At 47.8% G+C, this 24836-nt stretch overlaps 1 protein-coding gene and 1 long non-coding RNA gene across 11 annotated transcripts in view; one reads left to right on the forward strand and one right to left on the reverse strand.

Moving 5' to 3' along the window:
* Positions 1–23332, reverse strand: part of TCF7 (transcription factor 7) — a 64788-nt gene extending 41456 nt beyond the window's left edge. For 2 of the 7 annotated variants that reach the window (XM_062638083.1, XM_062638088.1), the window contains exons 1-3: positions 22614–23328; positions 22447–22513; positions 21993–22099 (exon numbers count right to left, since the gene is read on the reverse strand). In XM_062638083.1, coding sequence (XP_062494067.1) covers positions 21993–22099; positions 22447–22513; positions 22614–22814 — 375 coding nt within the window. In that variant the 5' untranslated portion in view covers positions 22815–23328. Of the gene's footprint in view, positions 1–21992; positions 22100–22446; positions 22514–22613 lie in introns of all 7 variants that reach the window. The other 5 variants (XM_062638084.1, XM_062638086.1, XM_062638089.1 and 2 more) reach the window with 5 other exon arrangements.
* Positions 22723–24836, forward strand: part of LOC134173750 (uncharacterized) — a 38113-nt gene continuing 35999 nt past the window's right edge. For all 4 annotated transcript variants that reach the window (XR_009968386.1, XR_009968387.1, XR_009968388.1 and 1 more), the window contains exon 1: positions 22723–22858. This is a non-coding gene — a long non-coding RNA (uncharacterized LOC134173750). The remainder of the gene's footprint in view (positions 22859–24836) is intronic.

The following is a 24836-nucleotide window of genomic DNA, read 5'->3' on the forward strand; positions in this document are numbered from 1 at the left end:
GCAGGCTCCTGGTGTATCTGAAGGATGCACCATCAGCCCTGCCAGCTCCCAGACCATACAAAACCTGCTTTAGGACTTTCCAATTCGGAACACACAAGAATAAAGATCCCTTTTTCTACCACACAGCTCCTAAAATGTCCTAATTGAGTTTTGGGGCAGTTTTTCCCAAGCCTGTCAGAGGTGGAGGTGTTGGGCAAGAGGAAAAATCATGAGCTAATTCAGCAAAGAAAAGGAAGCTTGATGGGCTTTGAGGTAAAGTCAGTTAAAGTAATGGTACAGCACTGAGGTAAAATAACTGAAGATACAAACCCCACATCATCCTAATCTCTGTTTCATCAACTGCATCGAAAGAGGCTGAGGCAAAAGTGTGCATTTCATTCTGTCCAAAATAGAACTGTTGTCCTGTTTGGGGGCTGATGGGGGACCATTACCCAGTGATGGTGAAGCTGCCCCAGTTCAAACCTCTCTTGTAGGCAGGTTGGGCAGTGTAAGCCAAAACTTGTATCCCAAGCTTATCCCAGAGAGCCTGTATTCATTATTTAAGAGAATTAGAGAACTGAAGAGGGATTAAACCAATAAAACACACAGACATTAAACTGCTGCCTTCAGAAATTTATCTCAAAACGTACACTATTTTTAGAGAGCAGACCCTTTGTGATGAGCTTGTACCTTGGTATGGAAAGGAACGAAGAACTCTGTCTCTGAACTGTATTAGAGAATTACACTCCCTGCCACACAAATCTGTAGCTAGAAAAAGATACCCTAAAAACATGATCTTAGATCCTCTGGGAGTCTTGCACATGGGCACATCCTCCGTGGAAGTAAGTTTCTTAGGAATCTGAGGACATGGCTCTTTTTGGGAGCAATTCATAAGCAACCAGAATAGCCAAGAAGTAGGAAGAGCTGCTGCTGGAGAGAAGGATCACACAAACCAAGGGAAAATGCAGAGCCCCCAGATAACGGAAGCTTTGGAGCTTTCCCAACGGCTGACAGGATGCAGGCCATGCCCATGCTCATTCACAACAGCACTAGCTACCAAGGTAGGCATCCAAGGATGTGATGTTCCACCTTTGAAGCCAAAGAAAACAGATCACCCACCAGCAAAGAGATCATTTTTGCCACTAACACGTTTTGCAAGTGTAGGATACAGCACTCCCAGCTTCTGCCTTTACTTGTCACTTTGTGTGCAGAGCAGCGGCAGGTCCAGTTCTTTCCTGATGAGATAAAGCACTTCTGTGCAGCGCCTGTACTAAAGGCACATTGTAAATGCAGGCTTATAATTTATTTATGCACATTAGAAACTAGCTAATTTGCACTAGTGACTAGATACACTATTGGAGGTTTTCATATTTTATGAATCAGCAAGCAAGCTAATGAACAAACAATTACGGAGTGAACAAAGAAATGTACTTTGTTTGTTACTTTTAGTGAGCTCTAATAATACATTATATTAGTGCATACATTTGGTTCAAGAGATGCAGTCTAGACAGTAACCCACACCGTGCACTGAGATATTACAGAAAAGAAGTGAAACGTCTGTGCAGGGCGCGATAATGAGAAGCGAGGCAGAGCCCTTGTGTGTGAACCAAACGCCGGTGGGTAGGAGCAGCAGGCAGGGAATGTCTGTGATGGGATGAGCAGATGACTAAAGATGAACACTGCCTTGAGAAGCCTGCGTTTCTATCCTTAAATACAGCTGTGGGTCAACAAACAGCTGCTATTTGCATAGAGAAAATCAATATATTTAGAGGAGGTAGAAATTAAAGCAATTTGGGCAGGGTGTTGTTGTGGATGCTGATGCTGTGCAGGCGGTGGGAGGGCTGTGGTGCTCAGCTCCCGAAAGAGAGGTGAAGGGAAGTGCATCCCCCTGCTTTCAGAGCAGCCTGGTCCTCTCCACCCGCGGCAGGAAGCGTGGCACATCTGCACCCCACCGTGCAGCCCGTGGTGAAGGCACCTTGCCTTCCGGTACATGCCACGGGTGTGCAGGCTTCACACGAGATGTGCCCGGCAGCTCTGGCGATGGGGCACCCCAAAGCTGCTGCCAAAACTGGGGCCATGGCTCTGTGCTGGCTCCTGCATCCAAAATACCCTTCTGGCAAAGGAGCAGCTCCACTAGCAACCAGCAGCTCCAGCTCGCTGGCTCTTTTGAGGCCAGCTATAAAGCTGGTAAACACTTGGACTGGTCTGACAAAACATATGAGCAGGAGGAAATGGGGTGTGTGCAGAAATACTCCATTACATATTGTAATGGCAGACATTAATTCAATGTTAATAACACTTTGCACTTTTCAATCACATATTCTAAAACCCTTTAGATAGGTGGGGAAGCATTTGGCTGATAATTACTGGGCAGAGCCCAAAGGTGTATTCTTCCCTTAGGCACGAGGAGATGAAGTGACTTGTCAGAGTGGCAGAGCTGGGAAGAGAATCTACATCTACCCATTTCCAGACCTACATTCCCATCTAGTTGCCAGAAAGCGGAGTTAATTTAAATATTACCGTTTGCTGACCTACTTACAACGCTACCATCAAAACTTGGAAGCTGTGATCAAGTATATTCCCCTCAATACTTGGGCTTTTTTAGGATAACGCTATCTTTGAAGTACGCCTTTCAGCTGCATTTAAACAGATGGATCATTATTATTTGCTCCACTTTCTTAACAAGTCCCTGTTTGCTGCAGACTTTGGATAGACACTAGCTCAGCCTCCCAACCCTGAAAAGCACCTTCTCAGTGCAGTGATTGCTCGCTGTGATTATCACCCCATGGCCATCGTCACACCTTGCCCCAGGAGCTGGCAGGACCTAAAGACACAGCGCCTGCGCAGGCAGAGCCAGAAGCTTGTGGCCATGCCTGTACCTGCCCCTGTTGCTCCTCTTCCCCTCAGTTTTCTTCCTAAACAACCTCCTCCTTCCTCAGCCAGCCCATTTTCAGTGCTTAGTGGGTCACTCTGTCGCCTTTCATCATCAGCCTTCCTCCCCTTCACCAAAACTCCAAACCCCTTCCTGCTTGCAGAGAGAATTACAGCACCATCAAATATCAACAACCACAGTATGCAACGTGAAAGACGAGTTCAAAACAGAGTCTCCAGCATCACCCACCACCCATCCTCCTGCGGTTTCTCAGGTTCCAGCGCCCTGCAGCCTGCTGAGCATCCCAGTGCTGGGCAGAGTAAAACCCTGCCGGAGGTTTAAGCTGCTGCACTAGATTAAAAAGCTGATAGTGAACCCTTGAAGTAAGACTGAGGAAATGGTCAGCGCTGTGCCCAGTTCTGAGGGCTGACCAGTGCTTCCTAAGTAGGTCACATCATGTGGAGGGGAAATCACTGTTGTCTGACCCACTATAGCTGAGCAGCCCAAAGTGCCTCCTCGGGTACCATCACCCCAACCACGCTCCACTCGTCCCACACACTGCCTGCAAAGCCACGGAGCCACCTACACCTACAGAAGGGTGAAATCCCAATTTTAATCCCCTGGGTGATTCCACCCTGATGGAAACTCCATCCCTTGAGCTCTGTGTTTCCCTCCCGGGTCACCAGGAGCCGTTAGACATCCTCAGGCTCACCATAACCTCCCACCATACAAACTGTTTACAGCCATTTATCGAGGTGCACCAGGTGTGGATGCGGTTACTGGCTCGGAGACTGTTTACCTCATCCTCCTTTCAGCATCACATTGTCACAGACTGTATATGAAAATCAGATAACAATGGTACTTCAGTCACAGCCAGCTCAGCTCTGCACACTCCACTCACACATGCAGCGGAGGACACGGTGCATGTACAGTCCTCCCAGCAAACCACACATGAGCTGCTGCAATGAAGTCTCTGCCTTATCTTTGCTGAAGTAAATTACACTGAATTCTTATTTTTTTTTACCCCTTTTCAAAGCTAATACACGAATGACAGGATGTTGTTGAAGGAAAATATGAGCTTTCATGAGATATTATTATTAGCACATGGGCACCTCTCTGCTGCTTTGATCTTACTGTAGGTTTGTGTTTATTCCTCCTGACTCTGGACCGGCTGAACTCAAACCCGATGTCTGCTCCGATAGAGATCCTGAACAATTAAAGCTGGGTTCGTTAGCCACAACATTGCGGAGCCAGGGCTATGGGATAACTGTAAGGGTGACACTGGGCTGAATACACTCTCTATGTGTAGTTTTCCCAAAGTCTCTGGGCCGTGACGAGGTGTTTGCTGTGAGCGGAAGGGTGGCAATGTGTGTACTGAACAGCGCCCTTTGATATTTCACATGTAAGGCAGAGCATGGTCAGGTTTTGTTTGCAGCGGAACTGTGCTTCTTCCATTGTTTTCTGAGCTGAAAAAAACCACCACGATTGTTCAAAAAGGCTGCCTGAAAAACAGTGTCAAGGATTCACGGCCATCTCGGATGGTCTGTGACCAAAATGCATTTGTGTATGTTATTATATATGGGTTTATTAACACTTCTGCTGGCAGCGCAGAGTCAGTGCTGCTGCAGAAGAGTAATTCCCAGGGTGTTTCTGCTTCGGTCATCTGGGGAATCATTTGCGGAGCTCCAATCAATTACAGGTCCACAACCTCCCTGTAGGCAGGGCAGTTGTACAGACAATACTCAGGGCATGTTTTGGTGGTGATGCACAGGAAGAGAAACCTAACTATTGGCACTTAGTCCCTGGACTAAAGGTGCAAAGCCAGCAGTGAGAAACAAGCAAGCTGCTTTCCAGTGAGCAAATCTGACTCCTATAAATGAAGTCTTGGAGACTCCAGTACTTGGCAGGGTTCATTCATACTTGGTGCTAGAGGAACAGAGCCCTTCAGCTGTAGAACTAGCTATAAACAGCCCTTTTTACCAAGATAAATGGAAGGAATAAGTTAAAAGAGAACAAAGTTAGCAGGAATGGGATAGGTGATTCTATCAACTGGCTTCATGCACAATTAGACAGTAATTTCAGACAGCCTGTGTTCAGAGCTCAGCCACGCTCTGACACCTCAACAGGCCACAAAAGGCAGACCTCAGGGATGAAATGCTTTACCTGTAAGAGACTCACGTTTGGAGGGTGCAATCTGTCTGTCTGTCCTTCCCTGCATCTGCTGCTGCCCCAGCTCCCTTCCTTTGTCCCCATAGGACAAAAAGAAATACATTAAACATATCCCTGAAAAACAGGGACACATGGTACTTTTAAACTCCTGCTCAGCTTATTGACCTGAGAATCACTGAATCATGACTGGCTTGTGTTGAAGGCACCTTAAAGCTCCTCCAGCTCCAACCCCTGCCACGGGCAGGGACACCTTCCACTAGAGCAGCTTGCTCCAAGCCCCTGTGTCCAGCCTGGCCTTGAACACTGCCAGGGATGGTGCAGCCACAGCTTCTCTGGGCACCCTGTGCCAGCGCCTCAGCACCCTCACAGGGAAGAGCTTCTGCCTAAGAGCTCATCTCAGTCTTCCCTCGGGCAGGTTAAAGCCATTCCCCTTGCCCTGCTCCTACAGGCCCTTGTCAAAAGACCCTCTCCAGATTTCCTGTAGTCCCTTCAGGCACTGGGAGCTGCTCTAAGGTCTCCCTGGAGCCTTCTCTTCCCCAGGCTGAACAAGAAGTGCCCCACCAGCCATGCTGGTGGCACGTGACAGCTCATGCTTATGCAGAGTGATGCCACTGAAGTCTAAGTGAATGCCACCAGGTTTGGAGGTGACACACAGGGCATTGGCATAGGCCCACTGCAACCAGATGCTATTTGTGTTGAAGGGTGATGGGAGGCTGTGTGACAGCAGCATCAGGAGGCTGGGAAAAGCCACGTGAAAAATACATCAGCAAACAAGGTACATCAGGAAGGAAAAGATATTCTTAATGTTTTTGTGAAAATTCTGACCTGGGGAAAAATATTACAAACAGGGTGAAAAAAATCAGCTGAGCCCGGGCAGGTTTTTAGAAACACCCAAGACAAGAAGTTTGCAGAACACTGACAATTCCCCATCAGCCCTAATGAGTGTGGAAAGGGAATTGGGAACGGCAGCAATCCCAGGAGACAGCGGCTGCCAGTGCTGCTGAGTGATATTTACATCAGTGTCCTGCCAACAATACCATTACTGGATTATCAGGGTGGATTAAGCCTTTAGCCAATTACCCCGACTGGTAAATTGTAGATTGTCTAGACTCCTTCTTGTTCAACAACATGCATGAAGTTTCTCTTTATCACTACAGCATCACCCGATGCTCTTGTGGGATGTAATCCTGCGCTTCCCCAGGAGGCTCAGGTGAGCCCTGCCTGCAGCTCTGGGTTGACTTAGCGTGGCCCTGTGCACAGACAGAGTTATTTCAGACAGGATTCTCATAAATTCAGAACGACTTCCAAATTTCTTGACTAGGAGATCAAAGAGGTGAGCATTTGCTCCGTGCCATCTGGGGAGCTGCTCAACAGGGCAACGCAGTCTGGGGAAGGGGGAGGAGAAGGGAAAAAAGAAAGTCTTGGAGATTATGCCCTCAAAAACAAGCTCAAATGCCACCCTCACATTAAAAAGCACTGGTTGGCAGTAACAATTAATTTCTTAACTGAAACCCGCCCAACTGTGTCCAAGTGTTTTAATTTGCCTATTGCTACAATATGCAAGGGAGCTGGCAGTAATGGATTTGCAATTAAAACTAAAACTGGCAAAGAAATCGCAAAGCTGGCAAAAGAGCTAATCTGCAAGCCATGATCACAAGATTACACAGTGTTTATGCACATGCTAATTACACCAGTGCATTGCTGAGAATCACTTGTAGCAGAGAACACTGGGTTTACGTGATCTAAAGCCCTGGATCTGCACCGCCAGCCCAGCCAGCATCCTACCTACTTCCCACAGCTCCTGCGAGCCAGGAACACAGGGGGAATCGCCATGGTCCCTGCGTGGAAGCAGGGAGTAGGGCAAGGGACAGGCATGGTCCCCATGGTGCCATTACACACTGCAGCAGGGGAGGGATGGCAAGCAGGTAAATGCCAGTGGTCACCAAGGGCCATGTCCTCAACTGGAACACAGAGCCCATCGGGGTGTAATTAAAGCCACCCTGAAGAAACTAGCACCCAGTTATTCACCCTATTTACTTTCATCCTGCCGTCTCCTGCCTCTAAAAATAGTTATTCCAGCAGGTCCCTGGAGATCAGTGGGTTGCAGAGCACATGCACATCAGAGCACACCCTGCGCTGCAGCCACCGAGGGCACCCACTGCCACGAGCATGAAACCTTGACAAATTACCTGCAAAGGGCAGGATGGGGAGAGAAAATGACTTAAAAGTGATCAAACATCCATACAAATCATTTGTAACAGAAAGTGACAGTGGTCAGGGGCACCGTGAAGAGCAATTCTGAACCACAGGAGAGAATTTCAAGGAGAAAACAGAATGGAAGAGTAGTCCCAGAATAAAGGGCTGCTGGGAAAAACTGAGATTCTTTAATATATAGAATTAAGGATTGCCAGTATCCTCAGGGAGGAAATGCAAATGGGGTTCAGACCATTTTTTTCCATAAAAATTAGGAAGGAGAAAGAATAGACTTTGAAGTTCAACATGTTAGTAAATGAAAGCAACAGCAAAGGAGACACAAAGAGAAAGCAAGCCCTGGACGCCTAGAATTATGTCTTAAACACTTGGTACTGAAAGACAGAACCTGAGGTGATGAGACTTCCCTTCATGCCACGCACAGATCCCAGAAAATCTCTAGATTAGAAACTGCCTGAGAAAAAAAGTATTGCACAACAAAGGTAGGATGGAGTACAGCACTCAAATGGGATTCTTCGGGCCTTATTCAGCCAGGCCAGGATGATGGGGCTCAAGGAGCACATCAATGAAGACCTGGAGCACATCCCAGGCTGCTCTCAGATGCACAGAGCAGAGAAAGGATTTTGGGAGTGATCTTTGACTCTATGGAATGGTGGCTAGAGTCAGTGCAGAAGGAGGCGACAGCTTATAGATGTCTATGGAGATGTCAGAAATCCAATAGGCAGCACTATGGAGATTCGCAGGTTCGGCTGCACTGACAGGGCTGATCATTCCCAACACCCTCATGAAAGCTGGATGGTTAGTCCAGGCTGCATGGAGGCGGTGGAGGACCAGAAGGACACTGTAAGGATGCACAGCAACAGTCACTGCTAGGTCTGGCAGAGAGATGGATGGTCTCGGTGGTGACTTCTCAGAGGTATCATAGCCTTGCTTGGTGCTGGTAGCTGGCTGATGGGCAATTTGTATTTGGCTGATGGTCATTCCATCCTGTGTACTTGGGTAAGGCAATTACAGAACAAGTTCAACCCATCATTACTGGTGGCCGTGGAATGCCATGTGTCAGGAAATGGCATCCGACCATCACCGATGCAGATAAGTGCTATGGAGTTAATGAGTGCTACAGAAAGGGTGGTTCAAGGAAGAAGTGCTCCAAAACCTGCACTGGAGATTGATTTATCCATCCCACCTGTAATGCACTGCCAAGTAGTTAATAGTACATCCAGCTGCTGAGGTAACTGAGTGAATTCAGGAGGCTATGGGATAGTGGAGACAAAACACCACGATAAAGAGGAGATGATAGAACATTGTGTTCTTCAGACCATAAACTCTATGGCTCTTCCTTGCTCTGAGTGAGATGTATGGACTCTATGAGTTTAAAGAATATAACACAACCATGTCATTTTTCCTTGGGTATTTTGGTTTTTTTTGTGTGTTTGGACTTTTTTCCTTAAATCTGGGAGAAATTTCTCCTCGTATCCAGAGGTTCATCTGACTTCCCTGTACTTGTTAGCCAGCACCTAAGCCAGGCTCTGCTGGTGGGGTCTGCCCTTCTGCCTTGCACAAGGGAAGCCCCAGATACAAACTGTTGCCTATTTAAAGTCATCTACAAACCAGTTTAATAAAAGCTGACTGTATCTGCTTCCATGTTATTAGTTCTGCCCCAAAACTCTGTTCCTGGCAACACAATGTTCCACGCTAATGAGCCAAATCTTCCCCTCCCATGGCAGTACTCCTAAACCTCCACACCATTCAGTTCACAAAGTTACCACCCTGTTTTCCCCTCAGGGGAGGGAAGGATTGCAGCTGCAGAGGGGGTTCTTCAAATAATATGAAGGCCAAAGATCTGTGGGAAAATCTGCTCTCAGACAAATAGCACTTGGGGGCATCTGCAGAGAGAACCAGCCCCTCTTTACTTCTGTCTGGGTCCCACGTCCTTCTGGCAGCAGAGTTTTTATGAACCAAGCTGCCATTAATCCCCTGCCAGTTCCTACACCCTACCATCCTCTGTGGGTAGACAGCACAGAGTGGGAGATAATGCTGCAGGGAAGTGGTATTTACTTCAGCTGGATTTTGTGGCTTCATGGGAGAGTTTCTACTTGGGGCAGTTATTTCTCACCCGCTCCTGCTGCAGGAAGGAGGGATTTGGTGTAGAATAGGACAACTTTTCTCAGCTCCTTTTCCAGTGTATTTTCACCCATTCTTGCCACTTTCCTCCCTGCAGCACTGAGCACAAGATCAACGGTGATGTGAGGTTATCATGCTGCAGTGATGCTGCTCAGATTAAAGAGACATCAGATAACTCTCATTACCTAACTGAAACTCTCTGTTAGACCTTTATAGAGACATGGTAATGCCTAAGAAGCTGGAGGACTCTGCTGCCTGGCAGACACCCCAAGGCACCCCAGCTGTCCCTCCCCACTGCCCCTGTGACTGGGATGCAGAAAAGGCTGGGATGCAGAGAGAGATGCACAGGATGCCTGGGATGCAGAGATTCAGAGAGGGATGGGATGCAGAGAATTGCACAGGATGCCTGGGATGCAGAGCTGCACAGGGCATGAGGCTGAGCCCCAACCACCATGAACATATGTGGTTTTGGCCTCTGCACGCTCACACCTGGAGCCTCCAGTAAGGAAAACTTTAGGCTTAGAAGTTGACACGGGCACAATTGATGGCTTTAATATCTCACAAAAGGATGCACTCCCAAAACAGCCTTCCCTACCCCATTGTGCCGAGTTTCCTCATGCTTCTGAAAGTTGGACTGAACTCATCTGAACGCCTCCTCTAATGCTTTCTGGTATAAACCTTTCTGCACCACATGCGACAACAGCATCTCCCTGGAAAAGATTCAGTTTGCTTCAGACTTTGCCTCAAGCCATTAACTGACAAACTGGCAGCTAACTACTGTTAACAAATGATTTCCTAGAGATTACTGTTTAAGTAAAAAAGGTTCCAAGATAAATAGACTCATTCTTCATGACAAGGAATTTGAATTATGCATCCAGGGGTTTGGTACATGTGTCCAAAAACTCTGCCGTGCAGTCCTGGAGGTTGTTCTCATCAGCATGTTACAAGTGGGTAAATAAGAAATGACATTTTGTCCTCGGATTAATAGCACTGATTTGTGCGGCATGTGTATTTGGACCATCCAAGGCTCATTCCCACCCAGCTAATGCCACTCTATGAAAATACCATTCAGACTGAGAAGGCAACTTGCTTTTAAAGAGAGAAAAGATGCCAATTGCCTTGAAGGCACTGTGGTCTTGGGACCACCTGCAACTTGCTAAAACATGATGAAACTGCAATTTGTTTAATATCTTAGAGTAAATGGTCTACAGGCAGCACAGCTTACTTTTTTTGGCTAGTCCTTCTCTGATCACCTCTGAAACATCCCCTCTCGCAGCAGCCTGGGTTGGATTTGATGGGGCTTTTATCCAGTATCAATGTGGCTTTCATAGAATCTCAGACTGGTTTGGGTTGGAAGGGACCTTAAAGCTCATCCAGTTCCAATCCCCTGCCATGGGCCTGGACGCCTTCCACCAGACCAGGTTTCCCTGCAATGCTCTCCATACAGCGCTTACACATGAAATGATAAAGCTCCAAAATGCTCCTAAGGGAAACTGAGTCACGGCAAAACAAGCTCCTGCAGGACTGGGAGCAGGAGCTGGGATCAAACCGTGCTTCCTCCGCTGCAGCCCCACATGGCAGTTACAAGACTATCCGGTTCCTCTGCCGTAAAACCTGGTACCCTGCCTCACTTCTTACCTGATTTTGAGAACATCCTGTGTTAACACATAAACAAGTGGTGCTACTCATGTTTGTGTATTTGGCTATTGACATGTGTCTGACAGGGCACCTGGAATTGCTGGGCTCCATATCAAACCAACTCCCTGGGGAGCAGACAGGAGAGAGGCAGCTCCCACCCACAGCAAACACCAACGCTCCCGCCCGGAGCCAGGCATGGCACTGCTTTTAGAAGAGAATTTGGATGAAGAGTGATGCTTTTGGATACAGGAGCTGATCTTTCAGGCATTTATATGCAGATCCATGTACTAGATCAGTAGAAATACTGTAATTTTAAAACATTCTCTTTGGCCAAGTTTAAATCTATGCATGCAGTTATATGCTATTTCCAGTAAATGCCAATAACCAAGCAACTGGCACTGATACATGAGGTAATTTTCTGTCCTCAAGGGTAGAAATGAGGTTTTTTTCTACAACAACCCATGTGCTCAAGTGCTGTCAGAAGTCCCAGCCAGCACACATTTGGTGTTTGTACCTGAATTCTGCTCCCAACAGGAAAATCAGAGTTCACCAGAACAGTAAAAAACTCACATTGCCAGATATATCCCTGGTTTCAGCTATCAAATCAACTACAAAAAACACAAAAGGGCTTAGGCACGATGTTAACTACAAGCCAGAAACATCAAAAGCTTTTTAGCTATTTCTAAACACCAGTATCTGTTATATTGTACAGAGCATGAATTCCAACATGAGCCAAAATGTCTAAGCACTTGGTTGGAAATCTATCCTTACATCACTGCTGACTGTGTGTAGAAATGAATGCACTTACTTTATGAGGTTTAGATAAAATCACTGCCCTGTCAAAGTGTTCCCATGTTCCCTGGTCCAGCTGTTTTTGAGAGTGCTATACTAGCCAACAGCAAACACACTGCTGTCAGGTCACTTTACAGCATTTGATCCTTCAGTCAGTAACATCCTGCAAGAATTCAACTGATCCATCTAAAAACTTGAAGCCTGTTTCCACTGGAAAAGGGACAGACCTGGACAAGGGACAAGAGCTGCCCCTAAGTTAAAACAATGCAGAGAACAACTCTTAAGTCTTGCAGTAAATCACTCCGAGTTGCACTGCTTGAAGAGCTTGTGTCCTGCCCCGTTACAACCACAGCTCCATCTGATTTGAATGAAACTTCAGACTTCAGGATGTTCATGCCAGCTATTTAAGCAGCAATGTCATTTCTTCAGCACCCGATTACTGCATTCGCTACCGCCACAGATTTTGTTCCAATTCCAAAAGCAAACTTATTTTGAGGAAATAGACTGTTTCCAACTGGCTTTTGAGGGACCACACACTTAAAACCCTGGCCAGGCTTAAACCTTCAGCCAATCCTTGTGTTTGAGGCTGTACAACTCCAGCATCCCCACCTCTACTTACAAAAGAAACATGCAAATGAGATCAGCACTGAAGATTCTAACATTCTTTACAGAAAACTATCCCTATAGTGATGATTTCAAACAAGTAACCAGCTAAACCCGAAACAACAGCAAGAAAATCAAACCTGAGGAGCTCTTCAAAAAGATCTCGAGCGATATCAGCTGGCAGGACTCTGTTGCCTATCCCAGAGCTACAGCGGTTTATCCCAGCCAAAGCCCAAAGCCAGGAGGCTGCATCCTTTCATACTGCCAAACAAAAGCCAAGTTCTGATCCCTGGGATGAGGAAGAACTTTTTTTGTTGGGGATACACTGCTGCATAATTACCGCAGATTTCATTTACTTTCTTTTGAATAGTACAGCAGCTCAAAGGCTAGGTAGATGTGGCAGCTCCTCACGCTACCTAAAGCTCTAGGTTTACATTTTGACAGTTACCCCTCCAAAATACAGGGATGTGTGTGTCTATTGAAGGAAAAGAAAGTATTTCCATCGATAGGAGACAGGGAAATACAACTGATGCTGTCAAACTGACAGCAAAGAAGAGTTTCATGTAAAATAAAACAAAATAAAACTGATTTACTCATTTTCTCAATAAAATCCAAGTTAGAAACATAGGGATAAGAGCGCACGGGAACACCCCTGAGCAAGGGACTATTCCTGGGACTAGAATGTGGAAAATTCCATAAAGCATGAATGTTGCTAAGAATATTCGAAAGTCAAAGCTTTCTGTGGGTGTGCATGCACAGGGATGTCAACACAACTATTTCATGATCACCGAAATTGCTACTAGCCTGCATCCTCTCCGAGTGGCTATTTTTAGGACCCGGCCTTTCATGTGGTATAATGATGTGGATTTTACAAGAGCATTTATAATGTGTTTCATATGGTGCAGAGTCCTGGAGAAATCACTTTATATCAGGGAAAGTAAAACAAAAAGGTTTGGGTGGCTTTGTTCCTTTAGTTTTTATCTTCTATTATTCTGCTTCGGATTTGGGGTTCATGTGCATGTCTGAATTGTGACAGCACTTGGTATCCCAAAGGAAAGCTCAGCACAGAGAGATGCGATCCCCCAAAACCTCACCTGGATTTCTGACTCCACATATTCCTTTGGACAGTTGGATTTCAAAGCTGGCAATGCCCCACTCTAAGTTATAGCAGGAAGCCAGAGCTCAAAGGCCAAACCTCGACCTCGGCTATGCTGGTGTCAGGGGTTGTGCACTGCCTCCCACATTAGTTGCCCTTTCTTTTTTCACACAAAGCAAGGTCTGTGGATGATGGTGACTCCTCCTCGCTATCTCTGCTTCCACACCAGTAACTCCAGGCAGCAGCATGTAATGAGACCCAACTCATCAGCCTCTCCACACTAAGAACAACACTTTTTCCATGTGGTAGATCTTAGGATGGTTTATTTCCTAAACATGAAAGCAGTCTCCGCAGTGCCATCTCCTCAGTGTCAGAATAAAAATTCCACATTCCCGAGCCTTCCTGAGCATCTTGCTGGGAATAGCATCCTCCCAGCCCTCCTTCCACAGTGTGTTTATCACTGCAATCCCCTCATGCTGAGTCAAGCAGACTTTTCTGATCTGTGGCTTTCACATTTTACTTTTGTGTTAAGTCCCATCAGAGGAGAGCCTCTGTTTACACTCGTGTCTGCTGTTCCTTGGAGCAAACCACAGCAGAACACAAATTCAATATAGAGCAGACGAGCTGAATCACTTAAAAAAGGAGCTTTTTTGGTCAGTCCATGATTACTGCGTAGCTCTTCAAGGCAGACGTGTACTTTGTATATTATAGTTCCAGATTCTCAATGGAACAAAGGAGACACTGTTAGACTTTTTTTGCCTATCATTTAATCAAATGTAAAGTTGTTATAACCAGAGGGGAAAAGTGCTCCAGATTCTAGGATCCAGCTTTACTTTGGTTTCAAAAACTTACCACAGCATTGTTGAGTTTATTGTTTTCTTTAACAAAATACTAATTTTGGGACCCCATGAAACACAATGAAACAGATTCTTCTCCTTGCAGCTGAGCTGTCTTTAGCACAGAAGCGGTGGCTGGGAGAGGAGCAGTGGTTTAAAGCCACTTTGGTGACCTCTTGCCCAGCACCTCCAGCCAGCAGGATCCTTTGGGCGGGTACCATTAACTCTGCCATCTTTTGCCAACCCTCCTCATCCTCAGTGTTGTCCAACTGTCTCACTTTTTCCATGAAACCACTTCACAGAGGCACTGGTGGTGAAATAGTCCTTCATAACTTTGGGAATGGTCATAAAATAAAAAGACCTAAAGGCAAAAAATCAGAGAGATCCCAAGGGACAGAGCAGGGATAACTCGCTCCATAAGGAGGTGAAGATGAGAGCTCTTTGTCCAAGATCACTGGGAGGTGACCAAGAAAAGGATCCTGCTGTAATCAAGAGACAGAAGCATAGGATGTTGCAATCACTTCCTTAAAGACATGAAGTAGGTGGGTTTGTGAGCCAGCAGCATGTGCTGAATGGGCTGTCCTGAGGTGAGAATGAAGACTTGATACTCACAGAGGGTTTGGCACACTTCGCAGGCTCCCAGAACAAATCCTCATCCACAGCATGGAACACTCACCCTGCCTGGGGGCTGGAGGGAGCTGTGCCCTCCTGGCCATACCACTGGACAAGCCAGCAGACAGAGCAGCCGTTTGGGCTTTACTGATTCAGCTGGATTAAAACTGGAAACTCGGAAACGAACAGCTCTGCATCCTGTTACCAATCCTCTGAGTCACCCACCCTCCTACCAAACCTTTGTTTCATCCTCCAGACACACAGACTAATAAGCAAGTATCATGTTATAGAGAGATTTGGAAGAATAGCACATGAAAAGAGTCTGTGGGGAGGGGGACTGACAGGTCCCAGCTTGGCACTACCTGGGATTTGATCAGGCTGAAGAGTTTCCCTGCTGCAATATCTCTGCAAAGAGCTCAGGAAGCAACTTGCACATCCTCTCCTATTTCTGTGCCCTCCACCCACCACTGGTAAATGATGAGGTAAGAGCATATATACATCAGGCTGGCAGAGATGCTGATGTAAGCCATCTCCCGGCACCCAGAGCAGTGAGCTGGAGCAGCAAAGGCATGGGAAACCAAGCAAGTGCACAGCAAAGGAGAGGTGTTACGTGATGGTGTGGACAGCCCAAAGCCTCGGAGAGGTGGGATGGAGATAAGGTCCTGCAGCGGCAATGACCTCTGCAAGAGGATGTCTGGCATCTAGTCCCTCTTCAAATCAATACAACAGCCAGGAGGAGACAATCCTTAAGGATTTCTTTAACTCACACATGGTGGAGGAGATTTTAGTAACTTAATGGTAGCACGTGCAAACCTGCCCTGTCTAGCACAGCCTCCTGTGAGCATACAAGAGGTCTTTACTTCACCTTCCCATGGTGAGGGGCTCAAAGGCCAACTTGTATGAAACCACTCTGTGATTCTATGAACTGTGGATGTGACACTAATAGCAATCTGTAGATGTTTCCCCCAAACTGCTGAAGTTTCTCAGCACTTCACTGTGCCCTACCAATAACCGTCATGCCTTGTACATGCAGACACACACAGTCTGGACCAGACTGCAATCTCAGGCGTGCAGTTTACACCACCCGTATCCTGAAAACCTGCTTCACTTGCAGATCATGCTACAGATAGAGGGATTCAGCCTGCGATTAGGATCTGGCCTTTCACAGATGATCTGCGAGAGCAGTCAAGAGAGTCATCTCCACGGAGTCTACCATGGCTGTTTAGTCACAGGAACACGTGTGGTTGCTTGAACGGGTACATTGGAACAGCAAACGCCCGCAAACTCCCTTCTCCTGGTTAAAGCACATGCCATGTGCTGCTCAACCCCATATCACTTTGTATTTCACAGTTACAACTTCAAACTTATCAACCATTAACATGGAGGAGCCTTGGGAGCTTGGGCTGATGTGAGGGTTTTGCTATTCTCTCCAAATTCTCAACCAGTTGAGCTAATAGCACCTCACAAACAGCAACAGCTGGAAGCTTGCAGGAACGGTGTTTGTACCATACACATCTCACAGCAACTCCCCACTGACAAAGCATCCCATGCCTGGGAAGCCAGTTCCAGGGTAGACTGTGAAGGAATCCCAGTGGGAGAGCAGACATTGTTGAACTGTCTGAATCACATGCACACTCATTCACATGCACGGATGTACATAAAACTTGGTTTTTTGCTTCCCTGTGACATTTCTCCTCCTCTTTTTTGCCTTCCCAACCATTTTAAAAATAAGGTTCTATTAGACCACACACAGGCAGTGCTGTATCATGTCACTGCTTCTTAAGCAGAACTCTCTAATTTATTTCAAAGGGAAGTTCTGCTTCAAAATTGAGGGTGTGATATGAACTCAGAAATTAACACAAGAATTTTCCTTGGGGGGGAACCAAGGCTGAATCAGACATGCAATAAATGACCTCGGAAGCCCTGTGCCTTGGTACATCCACCTATCCCCCATCATGCTTTAATAGAAAAAAGTTATTTTCACCATTACCCTATTTCAAGTTAGGTAGAAGAGCTGGAATTAGTGGATTCACTCTGGTCGGGAGGGAACAAGTTACTAATCTGTGTGTCTGCCAGGACATCCATCAGCAGGCACCGCACTCCAAATGCTTTCTGCTGGGAATATAACAATCTATGGGGAAAGAGCACTGTCCCAGTGAGGTCCCATAGCACAAGCCCCATGCCAGCGAACCTGGCTAGGATGCTGCAGGCACTGCTGGGAACGTGCAGACCTACCGGTGGCTTGCAGCTGCCCTCCCTCCATGCACCACATCTGGAGAGGGATGCAGCAGCCCTCTCACGCACAGCAACAAATCCCTATCACATGGCGGCTCCAGGGAGTTTTCCCACTGGTTTCAACAGGATCCGAACTCAACACAAGAAAAAGCACCACTAAACCATTGCCCTGACAGTGCAAGCTGGGACAGAAAGAAAGACCTCCGCACAGAAGCAGCTGAGCTGCAGATTTCCTTCCACCAACTGCTGCGGGGGCAACAGCCTCCTCCTGCAAAGGGATGGAGCAGCACCACGTCCCAGAGCTCAGCTGCTTCTGTCCAGCGAAGGGCAGCAGAAGGATTTCAGCTCCATGCTTTCTGACTTCACTTTAGACATGTGGGATCTGTGGCCACAGGCCAGCAGTAACTGCACTTTCATCTTGCCCTGCCCAAGGGGACATTTCAAACCCTCTGAGCAGGAACCAAGCTCAAGGAGCTTGCTGGACCACAGGGACCAGGCTCTGAACACTGGAACCTGCAGCCTCATTTGAGGACTTGAGATGTGCAGAGCTTGGGAAGGTACCACCACCCTTCTGCTCCTGCATCAGCTCTGGTTAGACAACTTCATAATTAAGAAAATGAGGTAGTGTCTGTTTTCCAAAGAAACTGAGGCTCTTGGATCTCTTCGCTCACACAGACAGTAAGTCCAATGCCTCAACTTTAAATATAGAACCTCTGAATTCTGCCTGCACACACCTCACACAACAGAGGTGCACAGAAGGTGTGAAGAGCTCCCGGGGGAGCTCTGCCATCGACTGGAGCAGGGAGAGCTTGTGCCCTACATACGGGGCAGCATGGCTCATTCCCCTCTTTTATAAACCTATTTACAAAAGGAACTTAAAGGAACTTATAAGTACTCCTTCTACCATTTAACTACCACATGGTACAAGATATAACAATGTTCAGAAAACCCCCTCGGGTCTAAACTCAATTATATAACTGTAGCAAGAAAAATATTTTAATCTGATCAAAGTGTTAACATGTTTGACCATGTCTGACCTCTAATGTTTGTAACCACCTAAAAGGCTGATGTTCTCACTAAGGATGTACCTTAATTTGATTTAAAGTCATTTGTACTATTTAAAAAAAGGATATAGTTTTATGATTTTTTATTTCAGTTAGAAAAACAGTTCCTCAGCTTGTCAGTATTCTTTGGAAGTTTCTTGCAGATTTTTAACTGGTAAATCCTATATATTTCACTCAAGGAAAAGCTGGACTTTGCAAGTCAGGAGAGCCAAAGCAGAGCCGCAATCAACCACATATGCAAGACCAGAGCGACGGGTGAGAAACGGTTCTCCTGGTTCTGAGGTTTCAGATGCATGCACAGGCTCCTTCCTCACTCCTAGCCCTCCCTTCCCTCTTTGATAGCTTCACTGCCAGGCCGGGCTACTTGTGCATGCTCAAACAGCATCATTACAGCTGAATTACCCTAAATTCATGTTTGCCACCTGGAGCAAAGGTGGCCACTGAGCCCAATGCCTAGGATCTGCCCACTGTAGGGTGGCTCCTGCCACATCCTGCTGGTCGCTGGAGACATCAACTGGGCTTGCCATTGCTGCTGCTGTTAGGTAGCCAGACATGTCCAGTGCATCACTTCAGAGCAAGATCATAGAATCACAGGCTGGGACCTTAAAACTCATCTGAATCCAGCCCCCTGCCACGGGCAGGAACACCTTCCACTAGAGCAGGTTGCTCCAAGTCCCTGTGTCCAACCTGGCCTTGAACACTGCCAGGGATGGGGCAGCCACAGCTTCTCTAGGCACCCTGTGCCAGCGCCTCAGCACCCTCACAGGGAAGAGCTTCTGCCTAAGAGCTCAGCTCAGTCTCCCCTCTGGCAGGTTAAAGCCATTCCCCTTGGTCTGTCCCTACAGGCCCTTGTCCAAAGCCCCTCTCCAGGTTTCCTGCAGCCCCTTTAGGCACAGGAGCTGCTCTAAGGTCTCCCCTTAAGGAGCCTTCTCTTCTCCAGCTGAACCACCCTAACTCTTTCAGCCTGGCTCCAGAGCAGAGCTGCTCCAGCCCTCGCAGCATCTCCATGGCCTCCTCTGGACTCGCTCCAACAGCTCCATGTCCCTCTTGTATTGAGGGCCCGAGCTGGACACAGGACTGCAGGGGGGTGTCTCACAGCATGTAAATAACACAAGTGAGTGTGTTTTGGTAAAAAGAGGCAATTTTGGCTGGGGAGATGTGGGGAGCTCAGCAGGGTGCTGGAGAGAGCCGAGGAACAGTTAGCAGGCCATAGCCACCTCAGGGAAACAAAACAAAAGTGACGCTGCTGAGAAAATAAGAAAGAAAAAGAGGAAAGCAGCACACTGGTACCACTGGCAGCAACACACCCACACGGGCTGGCTCCAGCACCACTCACAGCGCCCAGCTGGGGTCTGGAGGGAGCCCACGGAACAGAACTGTGGTTTTACAGTGAGTCACAGAGTGGGGTTCAGCCCACAGGATCGGCACTGGCTGCCCTTCATCTACAGCCATGTATTCTGTTTTTCAATCAGGTAAATGTAAAGCCCTGACAGTTTGCCAAAGTACTCCTGGGTTAATTCATTTAATTTTTAGTTTTGGAAGGTTCTGAACTTCATCCTGGCTGCAAACACCCGTTTCCAGGAAGCATCATTAACCAACATACAATCTCCACTATTGAGCGCACCCACAAGTGTGGTACATAATGCCATTCACTCACACAACCCTCCTGTCCAACTCTACTTTTGCTAAAGTGTTAATTAAACACACTTCTATGGATGGTGAAGTATCTGCAATCTTCGGTCACAGATCTGACCTCCTCAATTACTGGAAACAGCCACCAGATTATAGCCCACAATTCATCCAATATACACAGTAGCAATAAATCTATATGAAAGCAATACACAATTTACTATGATAACCTTTGCATAGTCAATATAAATACAAGACAAAATTGCCTAGCTATTCCAATACTGGAATAGCTATTATACCAAGTCAAAAACCACAAGACCAGCCTTTATCTGAGGAAGAATCTTCCCATGTCTGTTAGGTTGTGAGTTAAGTCTGTTAAATCAAATCAGTTTCTTAAGGCACGCAACAAACCACCACAGGATCAGAACGGGCCTCAGTGAAGCTGGCTGGGACAGGAGATGATTCCCATGGCTCCCAAGGGGATGGAATCATTCCCTCCCTGCTACTTCATTTACCCCCTTTGAGCTCTGCACCATCTATTTACTCCTGCTCCGACAGGAACTACTTGGGTTTTTATTACATTATCAAGAGGAAAAGCAATTCACAAGCTACAATCTCCTTTTAACCCTAATTGCTAATAAATAGACTATTGCACTTCGTGGCCCATCTAGTAAGGGTTTAAGATTAAAAGAAATGTTCCATTACAAGAAAGAGTTGCTGTGCTAATGTAACTCTGAACTTACCCAGATTCTATACTAGGGAGCAAACTAAACACGTTTAAATAAGACAAATTCAATAGACTTAAACATTTACCAGGAAGAGAGCAGCTTAACATTTTAGGAGGGTGAGGGGGATAGCTGGTACCTGGATGAAGGGACACAAAGGTGGGAAGCAACAGGAGAAATGCTAATTTGGATTACAACAATGTACACTGGCCCTGTCTTGCAAACGCATCTTTCCTGGCTGCAAACCCAAGGAAGACTCCAAAATTCAGGGGCAGATCCTCAAAACTGACTTCAGCAAAGTTCCAGCAGTCTGCAAGCAGGGGAATCTGTGCCCCCAAGGAAGGCTGTGCTGGGGCTGGGGCAGGCTCATGGAAGGACCCATCTCCTGTGACCCAGGCCAGCAGTGTCAGCCCGCAGGGCACAGCAGCGATTCCCACAAATAATATTTCATCTCACTCTTGAGTTTCACACACCACAATCCATCACTTTTTCATAGCACCAGTTTAACACTCTACCCCTCCAGCCAACAAATGACTGCAGTTAAGCACAATGTTATGTATTCTTTTCCAACCTTATCCCTTTAAAAGTGAAAAACTAAACCCGAAATAAGCCAACTGATGTTCTGTTCTCATTTACTGACTGCAAACAGAATCATGTCTGAAATGAATGCAGCAATGCCAGCTCCTCAGGAGCAACACAAGCACCAACTGACTGCGGCAACGTCGTGACATGATTTTCTGGAGTTCTGCTAGAGATGGCGATGGGAAAAGACAGCTTTTGCAGAGAAGCCTTTAGTTCAATTATTCAGACAGCAAAACTTGTAAGCATGAGAATATAGAGTTACTAAAGCTGATTTGACCCAAGAGGGAAAAAACTTCATAGAAAGAAGACAGTCCTCCAGCAGCATGAAGCCTTTTCCTAAATACCTCTATTGTCATTTTAGAAGCACAAGATCCACTCTCTGGACCATCATCATCCACAACAGAGCCCGAACTAAAGCAGGCCAAACCCTGGCAATCTCACAAGCAGATACATCAAACTGAAGTCGAGCTGCGGGACATATCCCTGAACACAAACACCAGAAGCTGTTCTCCTCCAAAGTCAGTGACCCAGAAAAAGGAAGGGGCATTCTTACATCATTTTTTGGTTTGATTGTAAAGGCAAACCTAGAGGATGGGGAGACTGGAAAAGAAGCGCCTCCAGCAAGTTCGGAGTGAGGCAGGCGCTTGCTGCCAAGCATCTCTCCCCCCTTCCCATTCTTTCTCCCATTTAGACAGAGCAGTGCTCAGGCATTTTAGGAGGCAGGCTGCAATGTGTCAGGCAAAAAAGCCTGCACGATACCTGCAACACACTGCAGCAGGCCGAGAGAGGCCACGGAACTTCTCCATAAAGAGAGGATGAACTCACCAGTGGCGACATGGATCCATTTGGCAGATACGGATCTGAGAGCATGAGGAAGGGGTAGCCAGAGTACGCAGATCCTTTATACATCCCTGGGTCCTGATGCTTCATACCTGTTAAAATTAAAGTTCCCCATCAAAACTCACTTTATGACAGGTGATTCCTCTGCATGTCGGGGCCCATCATAAAGGTTACAGTGCGGTTTTGGGGAGTCTTTTTGCTCTGTATCCTTTAGAAAGGGTGTTTGGAGGGGTGCTGGGTCCCACAGGGGTGCATTGGGAGGCCTCACTGCTGACAGGAGCAGCATTCCCATGAGGGCCATGGCGGCCAGGCCGGCATCTCTCACTCCAGGGTGGTGAGGTCGGGGACCCGGGGGAGTTCACCCACCGTGGGGACGGCGAGCACTCGGATGTGGGACACACACACACACACATAGAGAAGGGGGATCGCTGCGACTAACCATCATCCATGTGGTCGGGCAGCTTCTCCTGGTAAGCCCTCTGCGGATCCTGCACCCTCCGGACGGCCTGCACAGGGAGAGACACGGACGGGCATTGCGGGGCGGCGGGCAAAGGGGCGCGGGGCGGGAAGGGCGGGAGCGTGAGGCGGGGGGGGGGTGCAGTTTACCTCAGGGTCCGCGGCTGCGGCGGTGGCCGGGCTGCCGGTCCCCTCGGACTCGTTCACCAGCGAGGACTTGAGGTCGGCCAAGTCGCGCTCCGTGAAGGCGTTCTCGGGGATCTTCTCCTCCTGCTCGCCCTCGTCCTTGAAGGCCAACATCTCGTCCGTGGCCCCCAGGTCGTCCCCGCCGCCGCTGCCCAGCTGCGGCATTTTCCTCCCGCCGCTCCCTCACGGGCCGCGCAGTAACTTTCCCGGTGAGTATTGTTCTCCGGCGCCCGATCGAGCCCTTCGCAATTACGAGGTGTTTTTTTTCCCCCTGCTCCCTCAATCTCTTTTTTTTTTTCAATCTTCAAATAATAAAAAAATCGCTCTTTTAGATTTTTTCTTTATAAAGTTTTTTTTTCCTCCTTTCCAACTTTTAAACTTTTTTTTTTCCTTTAATTCCCCCCTTCCAAATTCCCTTTCAAAGCCTTTCTTTAAAAAAATAAGATAATATTATGATTGCTTTTCCTTCTTAAAGCTTCCCCCCCTCCTTCCTTTCCCTCCCTTCCCCGGCGGCCCGCGGGGGCTCGGCAGGCTGCGGGCGGGCGTCGTGGGATGCCGGGCTGGGCTGGACCGGACCGCCCCCCCCCTTCTCCGTGCCGCCGCCGGCCCGGCCCCTCCGAGCCCCGGAAAGTTGCCCTGTGATCAGCGGGCGCCGGCGGCACCGGAGGCACGGAGCGGCCGGTGGCTGTGTGCGAGCGCGGCGGCGCGGCGGGCGACGGCTGCCGGCATCAAAGCGGCCGCCGGGTGATTGGCAGCGGCGGGGAGGGGCCGGGGGCGGGCACACACACACAGACACACACAGACACACACATGAACACACACATGAACACACACATGAACACACACATGAACACACACATGCACACACGGTCCTGGAGTGCTCGTCTTAAAGGGACCGACAGCCCTGCCCAACGGGGTGAGCCCCCTCCGGCACTGATCCGAGGGGGGATGTGTGGGATTGGGCCCCATGGTGGCCTGAAATGGGGGCTCTGTGCAGCCCTCCCGGGTGTGGGCACATACCTGTATACACAATCAGCTCACACACCTGTGCGCACATGTGTACACGCACATACCTGCACACACATGTGTGCGCACACATCTGTGCGAACACATCTGCGCACACACCTGTGGCCACACGTGCCTGCTTCCACATCTGTGCACACACTCATGAGCACCCCCCCCACATCTGCACCTGTGTATGTATTTGCACACACACAGCTGCATGCATGTGTGCATCTTCAGCGTGTCCGTGCACATGGTCTGTAATAGGCATCAGCATACATCTGCATTGGTGCGGCCCCACATAGTCTCTACACACAGATCAGCGCACATCTGGCACATACAAGCAGTGAGCTACACACACCAGTGGGATCCAAACATAGCCCTGAATGCATCATCGTTCTGATGAGCACACACCTGCACACAGCAGCATGCAGCAGCACATCTGCACACACAAACACATCTGCATGCTCACATTTGCCCATGAATCTATAACCAGATGGGCAGCACTAAAACAACTAAACACAGAGGACAGAGATCTGTACATGGAGCTGCAGATACATGTCAGTACATGTATGCGTGCACACACAGACACACATCAACACACGTGTGTGCACACACTGAGACACATCAGGATATGTATGTTTGCACGCATCACCATGTATATGCATGCACACACACAGACACACATCAACTCATAATATGTGTGCACAAAGACACGTAACAGCATGTATGCATGTACACAGACACATCAGGACATGTATGAGTGCAAAGACACACATTAACACGCATGCACAAACAGGCATACATCAGGACGCTTGTGTGTGCACACAGACACACATCAACACATATCACACTGGAACACTTTGGGATGTTAAAGAGTGCACACATGGGCACACATCAACACACACGTGCACACATAGATATACATCAACACATACATGTGTGCACACATTGAGACACATCAGGTCATGTAAGTGTGCACACAGACAGGTCAACACGTGTGTGCACAGAGGCAGACATCAGGACATGCACGTGTGCACAGACAGACACATCACATACATGTGTACACACACACGTGTGCACACAAGGGCAGTATGTTGCTGGCCGTGGATGCTCACAGCACATGTGGGTGCCTATGTCCACAGAGAGTGGCCACAGCTCACACCAGGCCCGGGGTGATGCCAC

The sequence above is a fragment of the Pezoporus occidentalis genome, unplaced genomic scaffold (genome assembly GCF_034315485.1).
Source record: "Pezoporus occidentalis ecotype Australia unplaced genomic scaffold, CSIRO_AGI_Poc_V1 ctg55, whole genome shotgun sequence".
Classification (NCBI taxonomy): domain Eukaryota; kingdom Metazoa; phylum Chordata; class Aves; order Psittaciformes; family Psittacidae; genus Pezoporus; species Pezoporus occidentalis.